This window comes from Crinia signifera, chromosome 12, assembly GCF_055691185.1.
Source record: "Crinia signifera chromosome 12, ASM5569118v1, whole genome shotgun sequence".
In the NCBI taxonomy this organism is placed as follows: domain Eukaryota; kingdom Metazoa; phylum Chordata; class Amphibia; order Anura; family Myobatrachidae; genus Crinia; species Crinia signifera.
This window is the reverse complement of record NC_139228.1, coordinates 9178599-9200798: the sequence shown is the minus strand read 5'-3', so window position 1 is coordinate 9200798 and position 22200 is coordinate 9178599. Positions and strand designations below refer to the sequence as shown.

General features: G+C 46.5%; 2 protein-coding genes across 10 annotated transcripts in view; one reads left to right on the top strand and one right to left on the bottom strand.

Moving 5' to 3' along the window:
* The window catches only part of TNFAIP8L2 (TNF alpha induced protein 8 like 2), a 422216-nt gene that overhangs the window by 366334 nt on the left and 33682 nt on the right, over positions 1-22200 (top strand). The window contains exons 3-4 of one of the 8 annotated variants that reach the window (XR_014466220.1): positions 3651-3790; positions 4433-4842. The exons of 6 other annotated variants lie outside the window; for them this stretch is intronic. The gene's annotated coding sequence lies outside the window, so the exon portion shown is untranslated. Of the gene's footprint in view, positions 1-3650; positions 3791-4432; positions 4843-22200 lie in introns of those variants that run through there. One more of the 8 variants, XM_083166502.1, reaches the window with a different exon arrangement.
* Positions 4977-22200, bottom strand: part of LYSMD1 (LysM domain containing 1) — a 146687-nt gene continuing 129463 nt past the window's right edge. The window contains exon 4 of one of the 2 annotated variants that reach the window (XM_083166497.1): positions 4977-5213. In XM_083166497.1, coding sequence (XP_083022623.1) covers positions 5111-5213 — 103 coding nt within the window. In that variant the 3' untranslated portion in view covers positions 4977-5110. The remainder of the gene's footprint in view (positions 5214-22200) is intronic. The other variant, XR_014466218.1, reaches the window with a different exon arrangement.

The window sequence follows — 22200 nt, the reverse complement described above, 5'->3', positions numbered from 1 at the left end:
ATTCCAACCAGCCTCAGGCCAGTTTCTACCATGGTTCAGGGCTACCCAACCCTGATGCCAATAGCACTAGGGGTTCTTCCGATGGGTGCAGGGTATACATATAGAATTAAATACAGTTTTGTCCTTGGTAAACGACAAGTGTCCATGTTCCACCTGCTGCATTTGAGTACATCCGTCCCACACCAGGCCCTCAGTGCCTTATTTGCGTCATAGTTAATTGATGTAGAGGTAATAGATAGAAATCCATTTACGTATTTCAATATCCCCCCACAGGGGATAACTGTTATTGAGAGCTCATTGCTGACGCCCCAAAGACGTTTGGGAGTCTGGTGACCCAGCTGCGCCATTTATAGATCACTGTTGCTATACGTTGTCTGTCTTTTATAGACACCCTGCATATATAATGTGACGGAAGCCGGTGTTATCCGTACAAATGATTATCTTGGAATAATAATTATCTAGGACTTCACTAATAAAGCGCTAATTAGCTGCTCTAGGTCAAAGTTGACCTTGGTGGGAACTGTAGCAAGAAATTAACAAGACACAGCGAATGCCGGGGGTATTCAATTATAACATCAGCTTGTGGTCCCAGCTCTGTGTATGACTCATCCATTATATACACAGGATAGGGGTGTGTTTGTGTGTGTGTCTGGGGGGGGGGGGGCTGTCATGATAATATTCCCATCTCTGTGTATGACCCATCCTCTATTGGTATAGTGGTGGTACCTATACTTGTATAATGTTGGTAGCAATGCCTTTTATAGTGGTGGTACCTATACTTGCATAGCGTTGGTACTAATACCTTATAAAACATTGGTAAAGGTTGAGTATCCCTTATCCAAATATCCGTTATCCAAATTATTCCAAAAACCCATAGTCTCCAAAATGTACTTTTGATTTTTTTTGCTAAAAACCTACTGGGTGCATCTGTAACTGGCGAAATAACATGTAACTGGCACTACTGGGGAAATAACATGTAACTGGCACTACTGGGGAAATATCATGTAACTGGCACTACTGGGGAAATATCATGTAACTGGCACTACTGGGGAAATATCATGTAACTGGCACTAAATATGTGCAAAAAAATGATTGCTTGGCATTCAAATTCAGTGTCTGAGATTGTACACAAGCCTTGTTTCATTTTTTTAAAACCTTGTTTCATGCACAAATAAAATGTGGGTACTTATGTAGTATCTGGGCGCCCGATTTTCTGATTGTATGCCTTACGTTAAGGCATACAATCAGATGTGATTCAATGCGATTTTGCATAGGGTTCAATGTTAACAAGGTCCTGTTCATTTCCCCACTATCCAAGTGGGCATGGAGTTGGATATAAACCTGTAGCGAGCCACCGAGCCCGAAGCGTGGCGAGCGGACGCAGATTTTTTAAAAAGTATTCTGTGTCCCCTCGCGGGGCTCGCCACGCTTCGGGCTCGGTGGCTCGCTACGCTCGCCACAGGTTTATATCCAACTCCATGCCCACTTGGATAGTGGGGAAAGGAGAAGGACCCCTTTTTCCCATTGAATTCTATGTTAAAATGGACTCAGACCATTTTAACATTGAATCCTATGGAAAAATCGGGACCATCGCATACGATTTGGTCGCATGCGATGCGATGCGCCCGATCCGACCCGATTTCTAAATGAGGCGTACAGATACTACATAAGTACCAAAATGTGTGTATTTTGTGTGCTTGATGTGCTTATACAACTTAAATGCAGGATACCTCCATATACTTCATTCAAATATAAAAATATTCCAAAATACAAATAATCTGTTATCCAAAATTCTTCTGGTCCCGAGCATTTTGGATAAGGGACACTCAATCTGTACTAATGCCTTGTATAGTGGTGGTACCTATACTTGAATAGTGTTGATACTAACACCTTCTATAGCGGTGGTACCTATACTTGCATAGAGTTGGTACTAATGCCTTGGATAGTGGTGGTACCCATACTTGCATAGCATTGGTACTAACGTCTTATATAGTGGTGGTACCTATACTTGTATAACGTTGGTACTAATGCCTTGTATAGCGATGGTACCTATACTTGTATAGTGTTGGTACTAACGCCTTGTATAGTGTTGGTACTAATGTCTTGTATGGCGGAGGTACCTATACTTGTATAGTGTTGGTACTAATGCCTTGTATAGCGTTGGTACCTATACTTGCACAGCGTTGGTACTAATGCCTTGTATAGCAGTGGTGGTACCTATCCTTTTATAGTGTTGGAACCAACGCCTTGTATAGCGGTGGTACCTATACTTATAGAGCATTGTCACCGATATTGGGTGTACACACTAAACGATATTGGTACACCATATCATTCAGTGACATCATCGGGACAGCTGAACATGCGCGTCTTTGGCTATGTAGACAAATTGACCTGCATGTTCAGCCGACGGCGAGGGTCCTTAAGGATGCTTGGGAGTGCGCATCGTTATCGATATTGAATGTACACACAAGATGATATCGTAATAGATATTGCTCAGAAAGGGCTATCTTTTACTATATCCTCCAATGTCTATGGGCTTTAGAAACTTAGCTGTAGGAACCTTCCCCAGTGAAGGTCATTAGGTGTCAATAAGCCCCACCCCATAGTCAGGGAGATTGATAGATAGAGATACAGATAGTCAGATATAGATAGATACAGATATAAAGATAGATAGATAGGCAGATATATAGATAGATACAAAACTTCAACCTACTCCCCCCCCCCCCCCCCCATGCCGCCACTAATAACCACTTTCCAACCCCTTAAGGCATACTTGCTGAACATTCTGTAATGGCTAGCAGACTTCCAAAAACCAGGTGGTCCTCCCAGCCCCATGGGAAGGTGGGCAAGTCCTCTGTTTTCCCTGGAGGCCACCAGCACCCTCCCATTTACCACCCACAGCAGAATACATGGAAGAGAGGACAGCAAAGTAGGGAAGTATGCCTCAAGGGAAAGTATGGTGGTGAGGTCTTAGAAGTTCCACAGCAGCCACCTGCATTAAGTACAACAAGGATCCTCATAGATATCCTTGATTGTTTTGACAGGCAGACTTTATGGCGCCCCCCAGATCCTGGCACCCTAGGCAGCTGCCTAATGGTAGAGCCGGCCCTGGATGGATAGATAGATAGACCGATATATATAGCTACAGATAGACAGATATAAAGATAGATAGACAGACATAGATAGATAGATAGGCAGGTATATAGATAGGTGTTGGCATGTTTGGTGTATTAGTTATAGGAACCTTCCCCAGTGAAGGTCGCTCGTCCAGCATTAAAGGTGACAAGAAGCCCCCACCCCCATAGCCAGGGAGAAGGGCAGATATATAGAATAGACAGACGCATATAGATATATATATATATAGATAGATAGTGATACAGATAGATAGGCAGGTATATAGATAGACAGATATACAGATAGATACTGTAGATAGGCAGGTATATAGATAGGTGTTGGCATGTATGGTGCATTAGCTATAGGAACCTTCCCCAGTGAAGGTCGCTCGTCCTGCGTTAGAGGTGACAAGAAGCCCCCACCCCATAGCCAGGGAGACAGGCAGAAGGAGATTGTCATCCTAAGCCTTGTCATGTGTACACAGAGGAGGAGAATCATTGACAGCAGCTTCTCATTGATCTATGGCTCTATTCTAGATCTGGCTGTCACCGCAGCCCCACATCTACAGCGCTGGACGAAGATCCATCACACATAATGAAGACAAGCGGAGCAGAGAACCTGCAGAGCAGATACAAATCGCTCTGCATTACATCGCTCTCAAGTGTTTCCATAAGAGGTGGGGCACCGCCAGGGAAATCAGAGTTAGCATAGCATCCAGGGAGACTTGTTATTAGTTGTCATATGCTTTCCAGCCATTCCTATATATTATCATGCCCCTGATATACAACCCCAAGGTTCTCTCTGGGTGCTGCCTGATGATACACCTGGCTGTAGAAGGGACTATAATATACCATTGTCAGATGCATTGGCTTCATGTCTATAAATCCACCTTTGCTGCTAGACCCCCACAATAAATGTAATATAGTAAATGTTGGCACGTTATAAACTAGTGAGTGTACTATCTTATAATCCGCTCGTGTGGGCAGGAGCCATTGAGTAACGATAAAAGTACCTGTCAGACCACCGTGGGGCTTTATGTGCTCAAGGGCAGCGAGATCGCCCCAGAAGCTCATGGAACAAAATAGCGGAGGCAGGTGAGAAGAGATGGGCACAGAAAGGTGCCCAAGTAATATACGCATGACCCACAGCTGCCTTGTTTTGTGGAGCAAGGGCGAAGAAAGATTATCTTTTCTGTTGAGGAATACTTGAAATGAGATGGTGGAACTGGGGTACTTTAAGAGCAATTCCTTGGCATGCAGGATCTGACCGGGGTGGGTGGGTGTCCTTCAGACCTTTAATGGATCCCATTTCCCACCAGATTTTGGATTCTGCAAGAGAAGCAAAGTTCAGGTGCAGCTGGACGATGATGAGCACCGACCCAAAGCCAAGGACTTTTTGGAGTGTGCATCAAGTGGTCTTTGTAAATGACCTTCAATGCTCTAAAGGACATCCAATGCTCTCCCGGATCTCCAATGCTCTCCAGGACATTCCATTCCATTGAATCCGCCATCACGGGAGCACTGAGGGCAAAGTAAGGTCCATGTCATGCCCATAGTCCCGAAGGCTGGCAGCTCAGATAAAGACACACACTTCTCATCGATTCATCAGGCCGTGTGTAATTAGATCATTTCCAAGGGGCTGTTTGTGTCGGAATAATGTGCCGCCAGGTGACCTTTTCAAAAGACCGCCGCAAAATAAAAACAAAGAGTTGGAGAAAAACACATTAAGCCGAATCAATAAATATTCCTCACAGTTGCTTTTTTGTTTTTTCCTCTTTAGTATAATTACTTCTTTCAAGTAATGGGGGGGGGGGGGGGGGGGGGAGTTCAACAAAACACAACGAAAATCATTATTTCAAGCTAAAAGCTCCACAAGACCATCCGAGGACAAAGTGCGACAGGTGGCTGGTGCGAGAAAAGGTTAATTCATAATTCTAACTCGCCAACTTCAAAGTACAGCGGTCTGACCCGGGTCTGACCAGTGTTCCGTTCTCTGCTTAATGTTTACACGGTTCTGCCGTCTCTCTCACCCTTGTCGTTACCACTTCAAAGACAGGTGGAGTAAGCGCACCTCCACCCGTTGCAAACGCACAGGAGCTGCTGTAGGTGAGAGAGGAGAGAAATCATTTTAATTAGAGGCTCGAAAAGACCAAGGACCGTCTGGGATGCGGCCATCTGCCTGGTAACAGCTGATAATTAAATTTCATTTGATATAAAAAAAAAAAAAAAATTAAACAACCCATCAAATGTGTATTCCGTGCCCATAACAGTAAACAACTTGTTTGTGGAATTAGTTAGCGACTGTACGGCGTGATTTAAGGCAGTAGCCGCTGAGCTCTGTTCCAGCGTTCATTTATCTTCTGGCACAACTTTTGCAAAATATCCTCTTATTACAACGCTGCGCTAACATCCCGAATGGCAGGCCATCTGTAAGGGGAATATGTGCTGTGATCAGAACACACCACAGACGCCTTTCTACTGGGAAGAGGACGACCCTATGGTCTTATCCCACCAGGTCACAGCCGCCATTACGGCTTCCTGGAATGTTTGTAGGCAGCCAGAGATTGCAGCATGAGACCCAGGAGCATATTGAGAGAAGAGGGGCCCGTGTTCCGTCTCCTCCGGCCCCTCCACTGTAGCCGGCAGCACATTGGTGTTGAGAGTTGGTAGACACTAGGGCTGTGCTGGTCTTCGGGAAAATGGTCTCCTGATGAACTTCCTCCTTCCTCCTGGAGCTGCATGGGTGCAGGGAGTGTGGTGTGCAACCACTTAGATACACCATTGATGAAGCTCTGTATATATCTCAGGAAATTCCAGATAGCGGTTTCGTTTATAATATAGATGTGGAGCCTGATTCAGGGGTTGCACGCAGTGTCAGTGCCGCACACAGTTGGATGATGTAAGCCTGTGACAGGTATAGGAAAACTATCATAAGACAGATGCACAAGCATACTGGCTTTGTAATAGCAAAGGAAACTGTTATTTCATGTACTCCCACTGCCCTCCTTATCCCCTAGGGGCGCTGTTGCAGTGTAGCTCTATGTGCATCGCTTATTAATATGGCATCAACAGCCATGGCCTACTATGTACTGATCAATGGTGTGAGAGCCATAGAATAAAATGTAACTGCAAGTGCCTGCTGCTACCAACAGTGCATATCGAGGTATTCTTAGTTAATAAAGATGAAAACTTTCTCGCAAAAGTATCTGTCCTGTTCCCTGTTGGGGGCAAGGGCGTATATTATCCCAATGCTGCATTTCTATGTTGACAGCCATTCTGCAGTGTCTCTTCCTGCATTCTTAATGCTCAGCTCCAAACTTTATTATACATTTACTGGCGCCCCCGTCACCATCTAACCATCCCCCCCCCATCCAACAGAGCGAGCTTATGTTTGCACCTTTCTCCCCGTATAAAATAAGAAAATTACGTTGGCGTCCGGAGACGCTGTTCAGCATCAATAAAATGGCACACATAGTGCTAACGCTTCATCATTAATTAATAGAGATCTGTGATCCGGAACTAGCAAATGTCGCGCCTCGAACATTTAAACTCTTGTCAGTGCGCTTGTATAGTGTGTATTAAAATAGACACTGCAGATAGTGCGGCAAGCTGGTTTAAAGGGCTTGGCTGTAATATCTGCGTTTTATTCAGTATTACATCTTGAAATTGGGAATGGCTCCCCTTAAATTTTCTAGCCGTGCAGGGGTTAAACGAGCCTTCCAGCGTTGGAACAAACTACCCCGATGCCTCTCGATGCAACAGATGTTTGTCGACTCTCATCGAGTACATGTTCCGTGCTTAATGAGAACGAAAGAGAGGGGGGAAAACATGCTGTCATGATTAAGTATGCAGATAATTCTACCTCTTGTACAACAAGGAGTTGTTTATTGGCAGTGAGATATAAATATACCTTACAGATCTAACCGTTCCGAGCGTTGCCTTGGAGGAGTTTAGCCGTAAAACACCACGGTCCAACCGTCTGGTAAATGATTACAAGTTATCTACCTGTCACTCGGTTGATAGAAATGCTCTTTACGGGAGCCGGGGAGAGAAACGTGAAATTAAGGGATTAGATGATCCGTTTCTAAATGACTCTTCAGACTTGTCTTGTTTATTAACGAGAAAATCTCGGTCTACAGAGCACCAGCAACAAAGGTTTTAACCCAATAACAACCTTCGTACTTGTAGGACATCAACAATTTCCCATGGTGCTGCTTGGCTGATCGGTAGATCTGTCAAGAGCAAGTCCAGTAGTGGAGATGTTGGCTTTGTTTAGACAATTGGGCTTCTCCTACCCTAGGGGTGGCAAAACCGCTGGTCCTCGAGATCTACTCAGTTTTCCAGGCCTCCTGTGGGTGTGTAGAATGTGTCGGTAAGAAATTAATGCAGCACGTTTGAAAATGTGTCGGTTAGAAATGACCACGCCTGTGCACCAGGTAGGGGGCCTGGGAATTGACAGCAATTACTGTACCTGTGCACCAGCTAGGTGGTCTGGAAAATGTTACAGTCAGTGATGACTGCATCTGTGCACCAGCTAGGTGGTCTGGGAAATGTGACAGTAATGACTGCACCTGTGCACCAGCTAGGTGGTCTGGGAAACGTGACAGTAATGACTGCACCTGTGCACCAGCTAGGTGGTCTAGGAAATGTGACAATTAGTAATGACTGCATCTGTGCACCAGCTAGGTGGTCTGGGAAACGTGACAGTAATGACTGCATCTGTGCACCAGCTAGGTGGTCTGGGAAATGTGACAGCAATGACTGCATCTGTGCACTAGTAGGTGGTCTAGGAAATATGATAATTAGTAATGACTGCACCTGTGCACCAGCTATGTGGTCTAGAAAAAATGTGACCTATTGGTTGATCTCAAAGACCAATTTGGCCAGTCATGTCCTACGTGTTTATAACCACCTCGGAAAGGCGCTCTTGAAGAGAAGAGGTTATGTTTCAATAATGACCAAGGGGTTGTCCATCATTTTCCTAGTGCAAATGTCCTTCCTATCGGAAGCAAAGTCCAATTTTAGGAATGAGTCGACACAACAAAGTCATTTTGAAATTTATCGGGAAGCAATTCAAAATATCTTCTCTTCGGGTGTGGTATATGATCCCGACAGTCATTAGCCCGACATCAGGATCCCGACTGCCCGGACTCAGACAGCGGGGCTCGCTACCCTCTCCATCTATTCTATTCTCCCAGATGGGTTTTTGATCCCTTGTAATCTTTGACATTTATCCAACATGCAGTTTTTGTCCGTACTTTTCCCTGCACCTACAGACTAGCGCAGACCTCTGATCAGCGCTTTCTAAAAAGGGCTCTTAAGTCCTCCTATCCTGGCACAGATGATGTCACAGAGACGTCAGTGAATGATGTCATTAGATGGGCATTCTTGGCTACATCACTCAGATGTTGTCGTTCAGTAGTTGTACATTTTCAGCTGGCTCATTTATAGGCGTATACTGTATAAAGCATAACCTGGGGCAACAAAATATATTTCAAGCTGACAAATATTCATCTTCTGAATGTGGAGAAGCCATTGGGTTGGCCACAGGTAGTTGCGGTAGCCATAGCGTCTGCTGCTTCCTTACAGATGGGAGTGCCTGCTGTTCGCTTTGCTAACACTATCACAGAACTTCTCGTGTAGATGACTACTGGCTCCATATTGTATTTAATGGTGGACATACAGCGTACACCTGGGACAGAACGATAACCATGTTCTCAGGAGACTATTGAAGATTTATTGTCCGTTTCGGGGGAGGAGGGAGAGGGCACTGACCAGCGCCTATTATATTGTCACTCTGCCACCTGGAAAAGCTCCAGCACAATATATAGTCCTACATGTATTATATGGAGACCCCAGGTTACTATGCCTGCATATAATGCCCGGTATATTATCCAAATTCCACTGCAATCACGTACTGTCTGCAGAACCCACAGTATACGGCTGCCCATGTTGTACAGATACCACAAAAGGCTTATCTCTATCACGTCCTCTGCCCATGACTTCCGGCACCATGATGCCAGCACATTTAGCCATGTAACTATACCGCCCCCCAAAGGCAGTGTAGAGTATGCCGGTCTGCATTGCATTAGAATTTAGATGCAGCAAAGGACAGAGTAAATGATGTCAGGCCGTTATGTGGAGCGCTGGGATTTAATGATTCTTTATATTGTTTTTCCTCGTTCTCTGTTTGGTAATTTCATCTTCGCCGCATTTTATGTCTAATTGCATTGAGTGCGAGATGTCGGCTTCTCTGTGCTTTATGGTTCATCTGATTTCCGACCTTTATTTCTCTCCAAAGCGCCCAGGATACATGAAATGAATGTGTTCTTAGTATTTCACAAGTGCTTCTACCACCCCAGATTACACCGCAGAGGCCAATGTGAGCCCAAAGGGTCCCAATGGCTGCATTATAGAGGTGTATACCAGTATTGCGACAAACCCATTATGTCGGCTGTGTTTGTATAGTGAAACATTTTGACTATTACTGTAGATTTTGTTGTGAGTTGCCCCTTTCCTCTGTCTTCCACTTACCGTACTCACATGGCCTTCACAAGCGGCTGTCTTTAGAGGGAGGCAAAACATTTCATTGCAATGTGAGGTTATCGCGGTGTTACTGAATCTGCTCCCGGATGTCGCGGTGAACAAAGATTTCAGCTTTCGGGGGTGACTTTGTCATTGGAAAAGTTTTTTCATCCATAAAATATTTTTAAAAAATAGATGAGATGGGACGTTATGACTTTTTGGACAGACTTCTACAAAATAGATCTAAAAGACCTAAGCTAGAGACCTCTACAAATGTCTACCATTAGGTGGGGTAGGTGGCCATCTTCTAACCTCACAGCTGGAAATTATGCAGCAGCTCCCCCCCCCCCCCTCTGTGCGTTTAATCTGACTGATGTCTTTATAGGGATGGAACGTGGAAGTCTGGAGTGAAATGGATGCCGGGTTGACCAACATCGAAGGATGGCTCATTACAATTGGTTGAAAACTATTCAATGGTGTAACTGTTGCGATGGTTTGCACATCCACACACTTGTGTCTCAGCGGAGCCACATTCTGAGCAGACCAATGGTTTTAGACCTTTCAATGGTGGGGAAACATCGGAAAGCCAACATCAAATGTTTAAAACCTCTCCATCCGAGGAAAAACATGGATGTGTTAGATCAGCGAGTGTTGATGTCCATCCCTACCTCTTCCTTAGCAGTGTTTTAATGGCGCAAAGACACAAGCCAGGTGCGGGCACCATGAACTTGAATGTGACAAAATCCCTCGACGATTAATCAGTCATATTGGAGGCCACACTCAGGCGAAAAACCTGCACCTAATATGGGAATGGTACCAGTAGGCACCAAGTGGTATTACAGTGTTGGAAGAGGCTCAAAGTCGGGTGCCTCAGTCCGCCACGTGGTGTGCCTTGTACACCGGGGAAGGGCTGACACCAGTGTCCGCATATATTCACAGGGCGGCTACGGCAAAAGACTCCACAGGTCACGTCTGCTTCCCGCCACGTAATGTATCACTTCTAGAACACTGCACAAAAGAAAATTACCCTAACAAGATACAGCATCCATGAATACAAAATGCCTACAAGTCCGCTTGTTAAGGGAGATGCAAGTTTCTTTCAAGTAACAAATATGGAAGCGCGTCTTTGTCCTGCGAGTGACAAATGCAGTTGGTGCTACACAAAGAAGGTGAATGAAACCCTGGTAGCACAGCGAGAGGCGAGGCGGGAGGCTGCTATTCATTACCCAGCCCGTGTTTCTATCTCCAGACTTCAATCTTCTCTCTCGTACATGTCTTCATGTTAATGATAATTCCCCTCCCAGCTGCTCCCTCTCATTTCTCATTCTTCAGCGTAATGAAAGCGGCAGCTTCCCAGTGGCCGCTCTGTATGACAATAAATTATTAATGGGGAAAAACATCTGTAGGGTGGGGGGAGAGGTGCGGAGAATGGGAGTGTGCAAGTCTAGTAAATATTATTTATTTATTACCAGTTATTTATATAGCGCGCACATATTCCGCAGCGCTGTACACAGATCATTTGGCCATTCACCATTATTTTGGTCATCAGTCCCTGTCACCGTGGAGCTTACACTCTATTCCCTACTGCATGTACACGCACACACATTCATAGTAGGGTTAACATTGCTGGGAGCCAATTTACCTATCAGAATATTTTTGTGGGAGGATACCGGAGTACCTGGAAGGTACCTTAGCGAGCACAGGGAGAACAAACAAACTCCACACAGTTATAGCCATGGAACCCAAGACCCCAGTGCTGCAATAATAACCATTACACCATCTGTGCTGCCCGCATCGCCATACAGTTTCATAGATCCATCCGTTCTCGGGGCACCAGCTTAGAGTTAGAAGCAACCCAGCTTTAGGGGTCTTTTTTGCAATTTTGCAATTCAAGGACATTACTGGCTGCACTGCATTTGTTGGAGTATAGCAACAGCTAAAGGCTCTCTGCTGTGGTGCATCTAGCACAGTATAGTCTGTATTTGAGGACTGACGTACAGACCACAGTTTTCTATAAGCACCACAGCATAGAGCACCACCCCAGGCAGGGAAGAGGAACTGCTCAGGATTTGGAAGATGCCAAGATCTAGAACACTAGTGGGATCTGTGGTGTCGATTTATTAAACTCGGTGAAAGTTTTATCACCGGCCAATGAGCTCCTACCTGTCATTTTTCAAACCAAGCCTGTAACGTCACAGTTAGGAGCTGATTGGCCGGTGATAAAAACCAGACACTTTATCATTTCACCGAGCTTAATAGATCTGCCCCTCAGTGCTCTACGGTGCTGCCTGTGAAATGCGTGAGTCAGAGTAAAACGCCCCACACCACCGTCTAAGCCGTTTTCCTGGCATCTAGAATAATTATTGTTCCCTTTTTACTTGAAACATCGTCTCGTCTTTATTTTCTTTGTTAATTTGGCATTGAAGTAAAGTGCCTGCAGAACGCGTCTCTCGGCTCCTCCCGACAATGCCACCATCTTGGGGGCCTTTGAAGGAAACAGCATTACCCAATTAATTGGTTCTAGACCATTTACACTCTCCGCTTCCTTTGTTCTCCCTCCTTTTCTGCTGTCTGATTTCACACAGCTCCTGCTGGCAAGGTGACCATGTCCTGTCTACATTAGGTTTTAATTAAGTCCACTCCTTGCTTCCTTGCTGATGTTGGTGTAAGTGCAGTTAAATAAAATTAGTGGCGATTTGCTGGGCTCCCGTGGAGCATAATTCTGTTAAACAAGAAGGGAAAATAGTCTTTGAAAGAGAGGGGAAGATTAATCCGGGGAGACGTCAGAGTGACGTACATCTGTATGATCTACTGCAACCTTTCCAACCTCCGTCCATCGCTGATACAAGGGGCTGGATAGTATTTGGTGTAAACTCATGTTGGTATGTATGTTTGTGTGTGCTTAATGTATTGGCCGGTCGTGTCCTAGGCAAGGTTGTAGCTGAGGCAGTTACCACAACACCCCAGTTGTTGAATATGCCAAGTTTTGATGTCCCAACTCCTGGCCTGTGGATGACATGGATGTGGCAATGTTAATGGGAAAGGTCACATGGTCTGCTGGCGGACTATATGTCCGTATCATCACCAGCACTAATGTGGTGGCAGAGGAGCCACCACCAGACCACAGGACCACTCCCAGCCTGAGCCAGTTCTACATTTAAAACAATTTTTGTGTTTCTTTTTACTGTGGGAGGGGGTTTGCTGTGCTTCCTTTCAGGAAGCTTTGCCCCTCGAAATGCCCTCTTCGCTAGTCTTTATCTAATTTTTTAATAAACTTGCTCTGCACATTGAAGTCTTGTTTTAGAAGTCAAACTGTGGTGTTATCTGCTGAATGTCACTTCTAGGCGATGGACAAAGACACAGGCCAAGTCCTGCAGCAATGTAGTGCTTGGCGTGGAATCATTCCGCAAAGCTTTCTTTTATTTCATCTGTTTCCAAAATGTGCTCCTCATCTCCTACAGCGACTCCTGCAGCCGGCCATCCATCTCCCGCCCGTCTTGCAGGACAACAAATGTGCGATTTATACGTTGTCCTGGACCAAACACTTATCAGACGGTGAGGTCATGTAGAAGATATTGAGGCGCGCTGTCCTCGGCGTGATGGAGAGCCAGCCGTTCCCACGTCAGTGTGTTTCTATTGATGGCCTCCACTTTCCGTCCTGTGCGAAGATTTGTTTCTCTTCCTGTGGATAGAGAGGTTACAGTTTGACAGGACCCTCGTTGCCTCCTGCCCAATCGATATTCTCCGGTGACAGGAGACAGCCATCCATCTGCCCACCTCTTCCGCTGACAGATAACTCTGCTCTACAAACGTGTGACGGAAAGTTCAAACAACCATGGGATGAGATTCAGAACAAGACATGTAGAAGATTAACGCTTCCTTGCCACCAGCGTGCTGCAAGTTGGTTGTGCCTGCTTCTGGAGTTGTCAACAGTTGCCCAATTTGTGGTCGGATATCTTTGGAGTGACCCTACAGATGCGAATGTCATTCAGAATTTGGCCACCAGGGTCGCAGGAACTGTATCTTCTGGCGCTGTGCCTGACACATCAAACCGCCAATATGTCTGCCACCTTGAGCCACTGCCCATGATCGCCCATGACCAACTTCATGCATGTGGCACATGACCCTGTCTTCTGGTGTAACCTAGGCCAGAGGGAACGGCGAAAGATCTGAACCCAGACGGATGCTAACTGAGATCCTGATGCCTCCAGCTTTTGTTCTTGTGGTGCGTTTGCTAAGTGCGCTGAAGTGTATCCGCCAAATGAGACTTACAGAGATATCTGCAATCACTTTCCACAGCCAAAGCCATGAGCAGATGTCCCGCTCAACCTGTAAGGAATGAAAGTATCCAACTCATTGGCTTGCCTGTCCCTGGCAGTCATTGAAAGCCCAAGGTTTATTCAATGTGACGGGACCCGCTGCAGATTAGCGGAATATCAATAGCTATGTGGAATGGGAAAGAGAGAACATTTAAGAACCAAATCACCTTGCCACAGACACGTTGTTAGAAGTTAATTAAATGCTCATTAAAAGCAGTTTATTGTAAGTGTTAGGAAAAAATTGCTTTCCCCAAGAGCCACACTCGCCTGCCCCATTCACTGATTATGAGGCTCCTTGTAATGAAACAGTGCGCCTGAGATTGGGTTCTGGACTCTGGAAGTGGCTCTTAGACATCTGAATTATAACTTAAGTTCCTCTCAAGTCCGGTTTTGAAATATTAGCTTATTTCTTAGTATTCATTGAATAGTCATGCCAGTCCGATCTCGTGTAATTGCTGGGACCGGAATCTACCCTGTGACAAAAAGTTCTATTTGGAGGATGTAGAAGAATTTAAAAATTCTAGAGAGAGGCTTCACTACCCCTTCTGACCAGCAGGTGTCAGCGATTCTCTCTGAATTACTGCTACACTTGGGTGCGTGCTGGTTCTCTGCCCAAATTCAAATTGTATCACCAACGGTATCTAAATATTCTGCAGACCTTATCTTGTGCAAAAAGAGCTGGATTTAGGGAGCAGAAAAGTTTCTTTACACGAAAGTACCAGCCGTCTGCTAAAAAATGATGGGACTCTTTCCAAACCACCAGGATTGTGGGGACAGTTCTAATGAAGACTCCTGGAATGGCCGCATTGCTCCAGCATAGGAACCACAGTACATAAGCAACCATTTCTGCTTTGTGAACAGGCCTCTTATAACCAGACTCTGAAATACCATTGCTACCGCCGATTAATTAATACAGAGTTCTTGGTAAATTAGCATCTGCCAGGCACAACAAGCTGCGTTGTGACATTTAATGCATAGGTGGCATCGATAGCACTTATATTACCACTGCCAGAGGGCAGGGCGGCCAAATACCGGATCAGCGCTCTTTGTTGCGCCTGTTCTAGGGTCTGCATTTTCGGATGCTGGGGTATCTGGATCCTATGACCAGATCCTACAGCCAGCCTGGGTACGCTTACATAGACTGTGCGCTGCCCACAAACATTCAATATATATATTGTAAACTGTGGCAGAATTTCAGGGGTTTGAACAGTTAAAGAGGTTTCACAACATCGTTCCTGTCATGATAACGATGCGGCAACAGAGACATCAATTATGTCACTTTCCTGCGAGTCAATATCTTACAATTAGCGAGATCTTCTGATGGATGTCTGCAGTCACCCAGGCGGCTGGTAACCCTCAGGCTTACATACTGTAAGGGAGTGTTACCAGAAATAACAGAGGGACATTGACAGGAGCCTGCGCTTCATTCTTTAAACGTGATTGGCCATTCATAACGAGGATTTGGGGTCTGGTTCAGAGACACAAACCAATGTAGCAGTGGAGTGAATATGGGTAGGGTCACCGATAACTCTACGCGGCCCCCGGTACTGGGAAGGGGGAGTGGCTAACTTGGGCAGGTATGGCCTATACACATTCACATCGGCATTCGCTCTCTTCTCAGACGCAGGCCCTCTGCAGTAATCCTGGACATTTCTCTATTGTAAATGAGACTCGATGTCTTATGGGTAACACCCCCTACACACACACACACACACACACACACTTATATGGCAGAATTGGGGTTAATTTTATTCCGCAGGTCCACAGCAGAAGCCGTTACTGCCCGGCCCTCAGCCTGAATAGACAGCTCAATGACCTCATATTTGTCATAGTAAATGGCCCATGAACATGTAATTTAAATATACTTGTGGCAATTTTCATTTAAAAATAATTGGAAATCAGTGATCTGACGCCGTCTCCCAGCCATCACGCCGGCCGGTGAGAGATGAAGAGCCAGCACAGCCCTCAGCAAGCGGTGACGCACAGAGTCCTAATTACAGACATTAGGTGTAAGAGCTCGGCAGCAGGACGGGTAACGGCTCCCTGTGTCTGTGTCCCTCACACATAGGGTATATCACCTCCTGGACATTCTAGGAAGCAGGTTAGGGCCGGCTGTGTGTGGCACAGGGATATACAAGCCTGCAAGAAGCTGGAGATGCCCGGATGGCTCACGGACCTGATCGCTGGGCAAAGATTTGGAGCCTTGTGATCAGGTATGCACTGCCCCGCGAGGTGCAAGGCCATCTTTTCCACGTCACATGACTTCCCCTGAAACACCCAGAAAACGTCCGGTAACCACCCCCAAATGAGGCCTACTGTCTATATAGGCAACGAGTCAATACTAAAACTTTGACATGCAATAGGTTGAAATTGACAAAAGGTCGACATGAGTTTTTCAGGATCTTTCCCTTCTATTTTTGTACTTTTTCATGTGTTACCATCCACGTTTACTCTGATTGGGAGTAAAAGTTGGTTTGGATAAAGCCCAGGAAATTTCCTTATACGTTCCATCGACCGTTGCATCCCACCCCTATAAAGTCCCGGCATGTTCCAGATCAATAAACAAAGCCAAGAAACACAATATTATTCTGCGTTATATTAGTATATGGGCTCAGACGTTGTACGATTGACCTGTCCACCACCTGGAGCCACCAATCCCGGATCTGCCCCCCATTTCCTGCACAGTCCATCTGCCATGTGTTCCAGCCTGAAAGACGTTTATATGAATGAGCCTCATCGGTATCTGGGAACTGTCCGGCGCATAATGAACATACTAAGTCAGAGTACTCTGATCACTGTCATTACTGCCATATTGATTGTCCGCCCTCCGTCCAGCTCCCCAGACGTCGCCTCCGCTTACTGTCACCAGCTTCCTCCTCTCTTCCTCCAGCAACTCCTGACTGGAATCCAAAATGACTGCGTTCCCCCCCCCCCCCCCCCCCCCAGCCCGGAAAAGACGGCTTTTATTGTGCCATGAATAATACACGACTGTGACCCGAGCCCGCGGAACAGCACATCTGAGATTTCCCAAGGGACTTAATGGAAATACTGACATATTACAAAGCAAACCACCCCGTGCCCCGGGGAAGTGCACTTTATAGCTGCATGCATGGGACATAAATATATATATATTTGTATCCGTCTCCCCAGACGGTGAGAAGAAATGCTTTATTATTGTCTTCAGACATGTGGATCGTATTCTAAAGTCATACTAAGTTACAGTAATGGATCCCCTACACGGCACACCCTCAGGAGAACCCTGGGGAGGAAAGCCATATACAGCTGCTTGTACCACTTCGTGGGTACAATTGTGGCAAAGACGACCGTCTACCAAAGGGTTCAACATATCAGGGACCATATTGCCATGAGGCTAGGGGCACCATTAGCCAGAGCCAGCACAGAAGTCCCCTTACATTAGAGATTTCCACTGGATATATGCTGACAGAACAAAGCTTAAATCCCCATGATGCATCAGGAGTGGGCACATGTACGGGCCAGTAGCCCAGGTAAACAGATTCTTAGCCCGCCTAACCCGTAAGTCAAAAAAGCCGGGGGGGGGGGGGGGGGGGAGTCTCACAAAATCCAGGGTGTGTGTGTGTGTATGTGTGTGTGAGCTAGCACAAAATATTATTGTTCCTACAGGCATTAATTATGTTGATTGTTGACGCCATTGAAATGTCGACAATGCATTAATAAGGTTTCCCTAATTCTTATGCCTAACCCCGAAAAATTAAATAAACCCTAATCTAATATTTTGTCTGTCAACGTTTTTTAGGATAGTGGAGCATCCCTTCAAGAAATACATTTGCAAAAGCGAAGATGAATATTTGGCCTCTCAAATCGAAACGACGCGGAGTACAAAAGACGCGCTCCATGGAACCGATTCTCTATATCAGTGGTTCCCAACCTTTTTTGTCTCCTGTACCCCTTGATTAGGCTTTTCATTTATGAGTACCCCCTCATGTTAAATCACCCCCACCCAAGCATAGAGCTGGGACTATGTAAAAACCGGACCGGACTAGACTCCGGACCGCCGGACAGCACATCAAAATCTGCAGTCCGGAGCTTATAGGGTCCGGTCCGGGGGATGTCCTGTTCGGGGGGTGTCTTGTCCGGGGGGGTCCCTGTGATAGCTATCATCAGGGACATGGGGAAGGGGAGATTACAGCCTCCCCCTGTGGTCCGGACCCTCCGGTTTTTGCTACATGCCCGGACCATACAGGGAGACTTTATTCTACCCCTCCTCCTCTACCTGATGACAGGTGTCACAGGCAGAACCCCCAGACAGGACACCCCCGGACAGGACATTCCCCGGACCGGACGCTACAAGCTCCAAAATGCAGAGTATGATGTCTGGTCCGGCGGTCCGGGGGTTTTGTCCTGGTCCGGTTTTTACCCATACCCCATAGAGCTGGATTGCAGATGGCAGCAGGAGGGCTGGTGCAGAGGGGTTAATTCCCAAGTGTCCAAGCCGAGTGTTCTATGTGTGGTAGGCCCAGAGAATATAGTATAAGCATGGGGAAGGAGAGAATCATGAATGGGAGGTACTAAAAGGAATGACAGTAGAATGACAGTCTGGTCTGCTGAAACGGAATGCCAATTGACTATAATGGGAGAAAATATCAAAGGGCGTCATTCCATGTAATGGTCTTAGCAAGATGTGTACCAAAAATATAGTTGATATGTTTAATAATTTCAGAAATATACATATAAATGTCATTTTCTACCATTATAGTCAATTGGCATTCCTTTTCAGAAAACCAGACTGTCATTCCTTTTAGTACATCCTGCTGGATTGCAGATGGCAGCAGAGGGGTTAATTCCCAAACGTCCAACCGTGTGTTCTGTCAGTAAAAATAAAATAATATGTTTTAAATATAGTTACCAGTGCTTGTAGATTAGAAAAATGCCCCCATTCACGCTGCTATCCATGCCGCCGAGGAGCTTCCTAGGAGCCGCCCTGATTCCTGCAGATGAGGGCGGAAGTGACGCGCTGCAGCTTCAGGTTAGCCTCTGTCTCCGTCTCCACGGTAACCCAGCGTCTCTGCGACCACGCCGCCATGACACTGCGGTGCATACCCTCCCGGCAACCTGTCCCGACTCCCCGGCAACCCGCCCCCCTGTCCACCGCCATTATAGGCAGTGCCAATGCGGACTCCATGGCAACCCGTCCCCGGCAACTCCTGACCCCTGCTGACAGCCGCCATTACAGGCAGGGCCACCGCGTACCCCTGAGCGGGTGGACGCGTACCCCCAGGGGTACGCGTACCACCGGTTGGGAACCCCTGCTCTATATGAATTCTCTATCTCTCATCTCTGAGCCCATGACCTGATATCGGCATAAAGGATCAGGCATGTATTGTTAAACCCATTAGAATTCAATCAGCTCCATCCCAGGCTATTAATGGCCATGTGACAAGATGGCTGCTGTAGAGAACCTTGCTGTTTACTAGGCCCATTTGCCATCAGTGTTGCTCCTCACCTCACTCTCTCCATTCCTAAATGTATGGGTTGGCTATGAGGTCTGAGAAGTCATGGTCGGCTACACCACCCACCACTTCCCCCATGTGTCAAGCTGAAAGTGATCCACCCACCATTGGAAACTCTTCACAAAGCCACTATTGGGCTAATGATGATGGCTGGTGTTGTGTCAATTAATAGACCTTTGTTGTCATTTGGGATCAGTGACCCATGGCTGCTGGGCGGTGTGCAGCCTGACAGAACAGAACTTCTGGGAAAAAGTTGTCTACAGCCACCATGCTCCTGACCACCTCCCCAAGCGGTCACCTATGTTCCTGATCTGAGCGGCTGCATCCCTTTGGTCTGATATGGGGGTTTTAGTCAAATAAATTCAGACTGATGAGGGCTATAGGGTCAGGCGTAAGGGACATAAGTGCACAAACAAATCCTATAAAGTCTTGCTTCTCAGCAGAGGCGGCCATTTTGTGCGCTCTCTGTAAGCATGGATCCTTTGTGTTCTTGAGAAGAGCAAAATACAAAATGGCGGCCTTGCTGCAGACTGCAGCCAAGTCACACCTTTCCTCATTGCCCTCTCTGATATCACTTTATTTCTGTCTGCTATGTCTCTCCAAGGCTTAGTACATCTGCCCCTATATAACTGATTGCACCGCACCTCTCGTGTATCTCTGTACAGCTTTCTCCAAACTCATCATTTTGTTAATTTTTTTCATTTAAACTTAAAAATTTAGCATTGAAGATCTTCTCAGATCCTGCGCCTTCCCCACCCACTCCCTCACTCCCCCATTTCCTCTGTACCCGTCCCTACTAACAAGAGGTGAGACCATCTGCCGAGGAGGATCTGACAGACTGCAGGAGACAGATGGATTTACATGTTTAATATGCGCATTTAAATAATAATCAAATCTAATTTTCTCTCTCTCCATGATTTCTGCACCTCTCTTGTTATCGGCTTCCAAAGATGGCGCTCACGTTACCCGCGCAGATGTTGGAGATGAGAGTGGGCGTTCATAATTCACCCATGTTTGATTGAGGGAATAAAGAGCTGTTACTCTTATGTGACCTTCAGTGTTACCCCTCCCCGTCCTCTTTCACCCCCAATAGCGGAGCACATACATCTGAGCTGGAGCAAAAACATACATCAGTTCCTTAGAAGGTGCTGCATTTGGCGAAACAGTGTGTGCTAGATTTATGGGGTGCAATCAAGAGGCCACAGACTGAGAGTTATATAGTGGGAGGAGCAAAATCTTCCAGCAGCACAGAGTATATCAGGAGATGAGTGATGTGAGGACAGGGCTGCATGTGACAGGGGTAGTTACATGATGTAAGGGGGGGAAATAAGGCAACAGGAAGCCACAGACTGAGTTATTTAGTGGGATGAGCAAGGCCCCCAGCAGCACAGAGTATATCAGGAGATAAGTGATGTGTCAGTGAGGACAGGGCTGCATGTGACAGGGGCAGTGACATGATGTGAGGAGGGGAATGGGGGCAGCAGGAAGCCACAGACTGAGAGTTATATAGTGGGAGGAACAGGGTCCCCAGCAGCACAGAGTATATCAGGAGATGAGGGTCCGTGAGGACAGGGCTGCATGTGACAGGGGCAGTGACATGATGTGAGGAGGGGAATGGGGGCAGCAGGAAGCCACAGACTGAGAGTTATATAGTGGGAGGAGCAGGGTCCCCAGCAGCACAGAGTATATCAGGAGATGAGGGATGTGTCAGTGAGGACAGGGCTGCATGTGACAGGGGCAGTGACATGATGTGAGGACGAGAATGTGAGCAGGGGAATGGGGGCAGCAGGAAGCCATAGACTGAGAGTTATATATAAAGACCCCTAGGATAATATGACCATGACCGCCAGTCAGACATATCTGCAGCTGCTCCTGCTCATACTGTTGCGACAGCCTTTTTCCCACCTTCCACCAATGTGAGATCCCTCCTGGTGTGTTTCTGTTGGCAGCCATTATTATTAGTACAGGGACCTGCACCCACCCCCATGCACGCTGCAAGAGAGCACAGAATTCCACCTACACACCCAGGACAGTACCACAAGATGGATGCATCCAATTACCATACAGAAAGGGCCGTTACAGACAGAGAGATCCACCAATGGGAGGAACCACACTTTCACTCGCCGCCCGATTGCACATACATAGTACAGCACTTGCTCGCTCTGCGATTGCTTTCCATGCAGCTTGCAGATATACGCATTTGGTCTTGCGTCCGACTGAGAATCTGCCCCCTGTCAGTTGGCACCTGTAGTTTTGCTGACGTGTGATGTAATAAGTCGACCATGCTGAATAATGGTTTGTGCACATGTGCAAATCAAATGATTTTTTTCTTTATATCAAATTCTTTTGATACGATGGTTAGTTACCATCACATCGAAAAATCCGATGGTGGAAGCCATCATATGATGGTGGGCTTCCGATGTCCATGCCCAATTCTGTGCCTTGCTGCCACCCTTCTACTCTTTCATATCCACCATCGCTCAGCATCAGACCACGCTGTGCTCTGTGTCATACCGCCATCTGCTGGCTGCCACACAAATCTACATCTGCTCGATAAGTTATAGGACAGGAACTCAATCATCTTGATGCGGTTAGAAATGGCCTTTCTGCTGGGCCGGAGATAGAAAAACTGCTTGTATGTCAAAAGGATTTCCACCTTCAGGAGACTTCAGTGGCTTGTACTTGCTTTGATGCGATGGGGTGACAGTGCGCCTCATCAGACTTTACTTCATGTCTCCCGCATCTATAATGTGG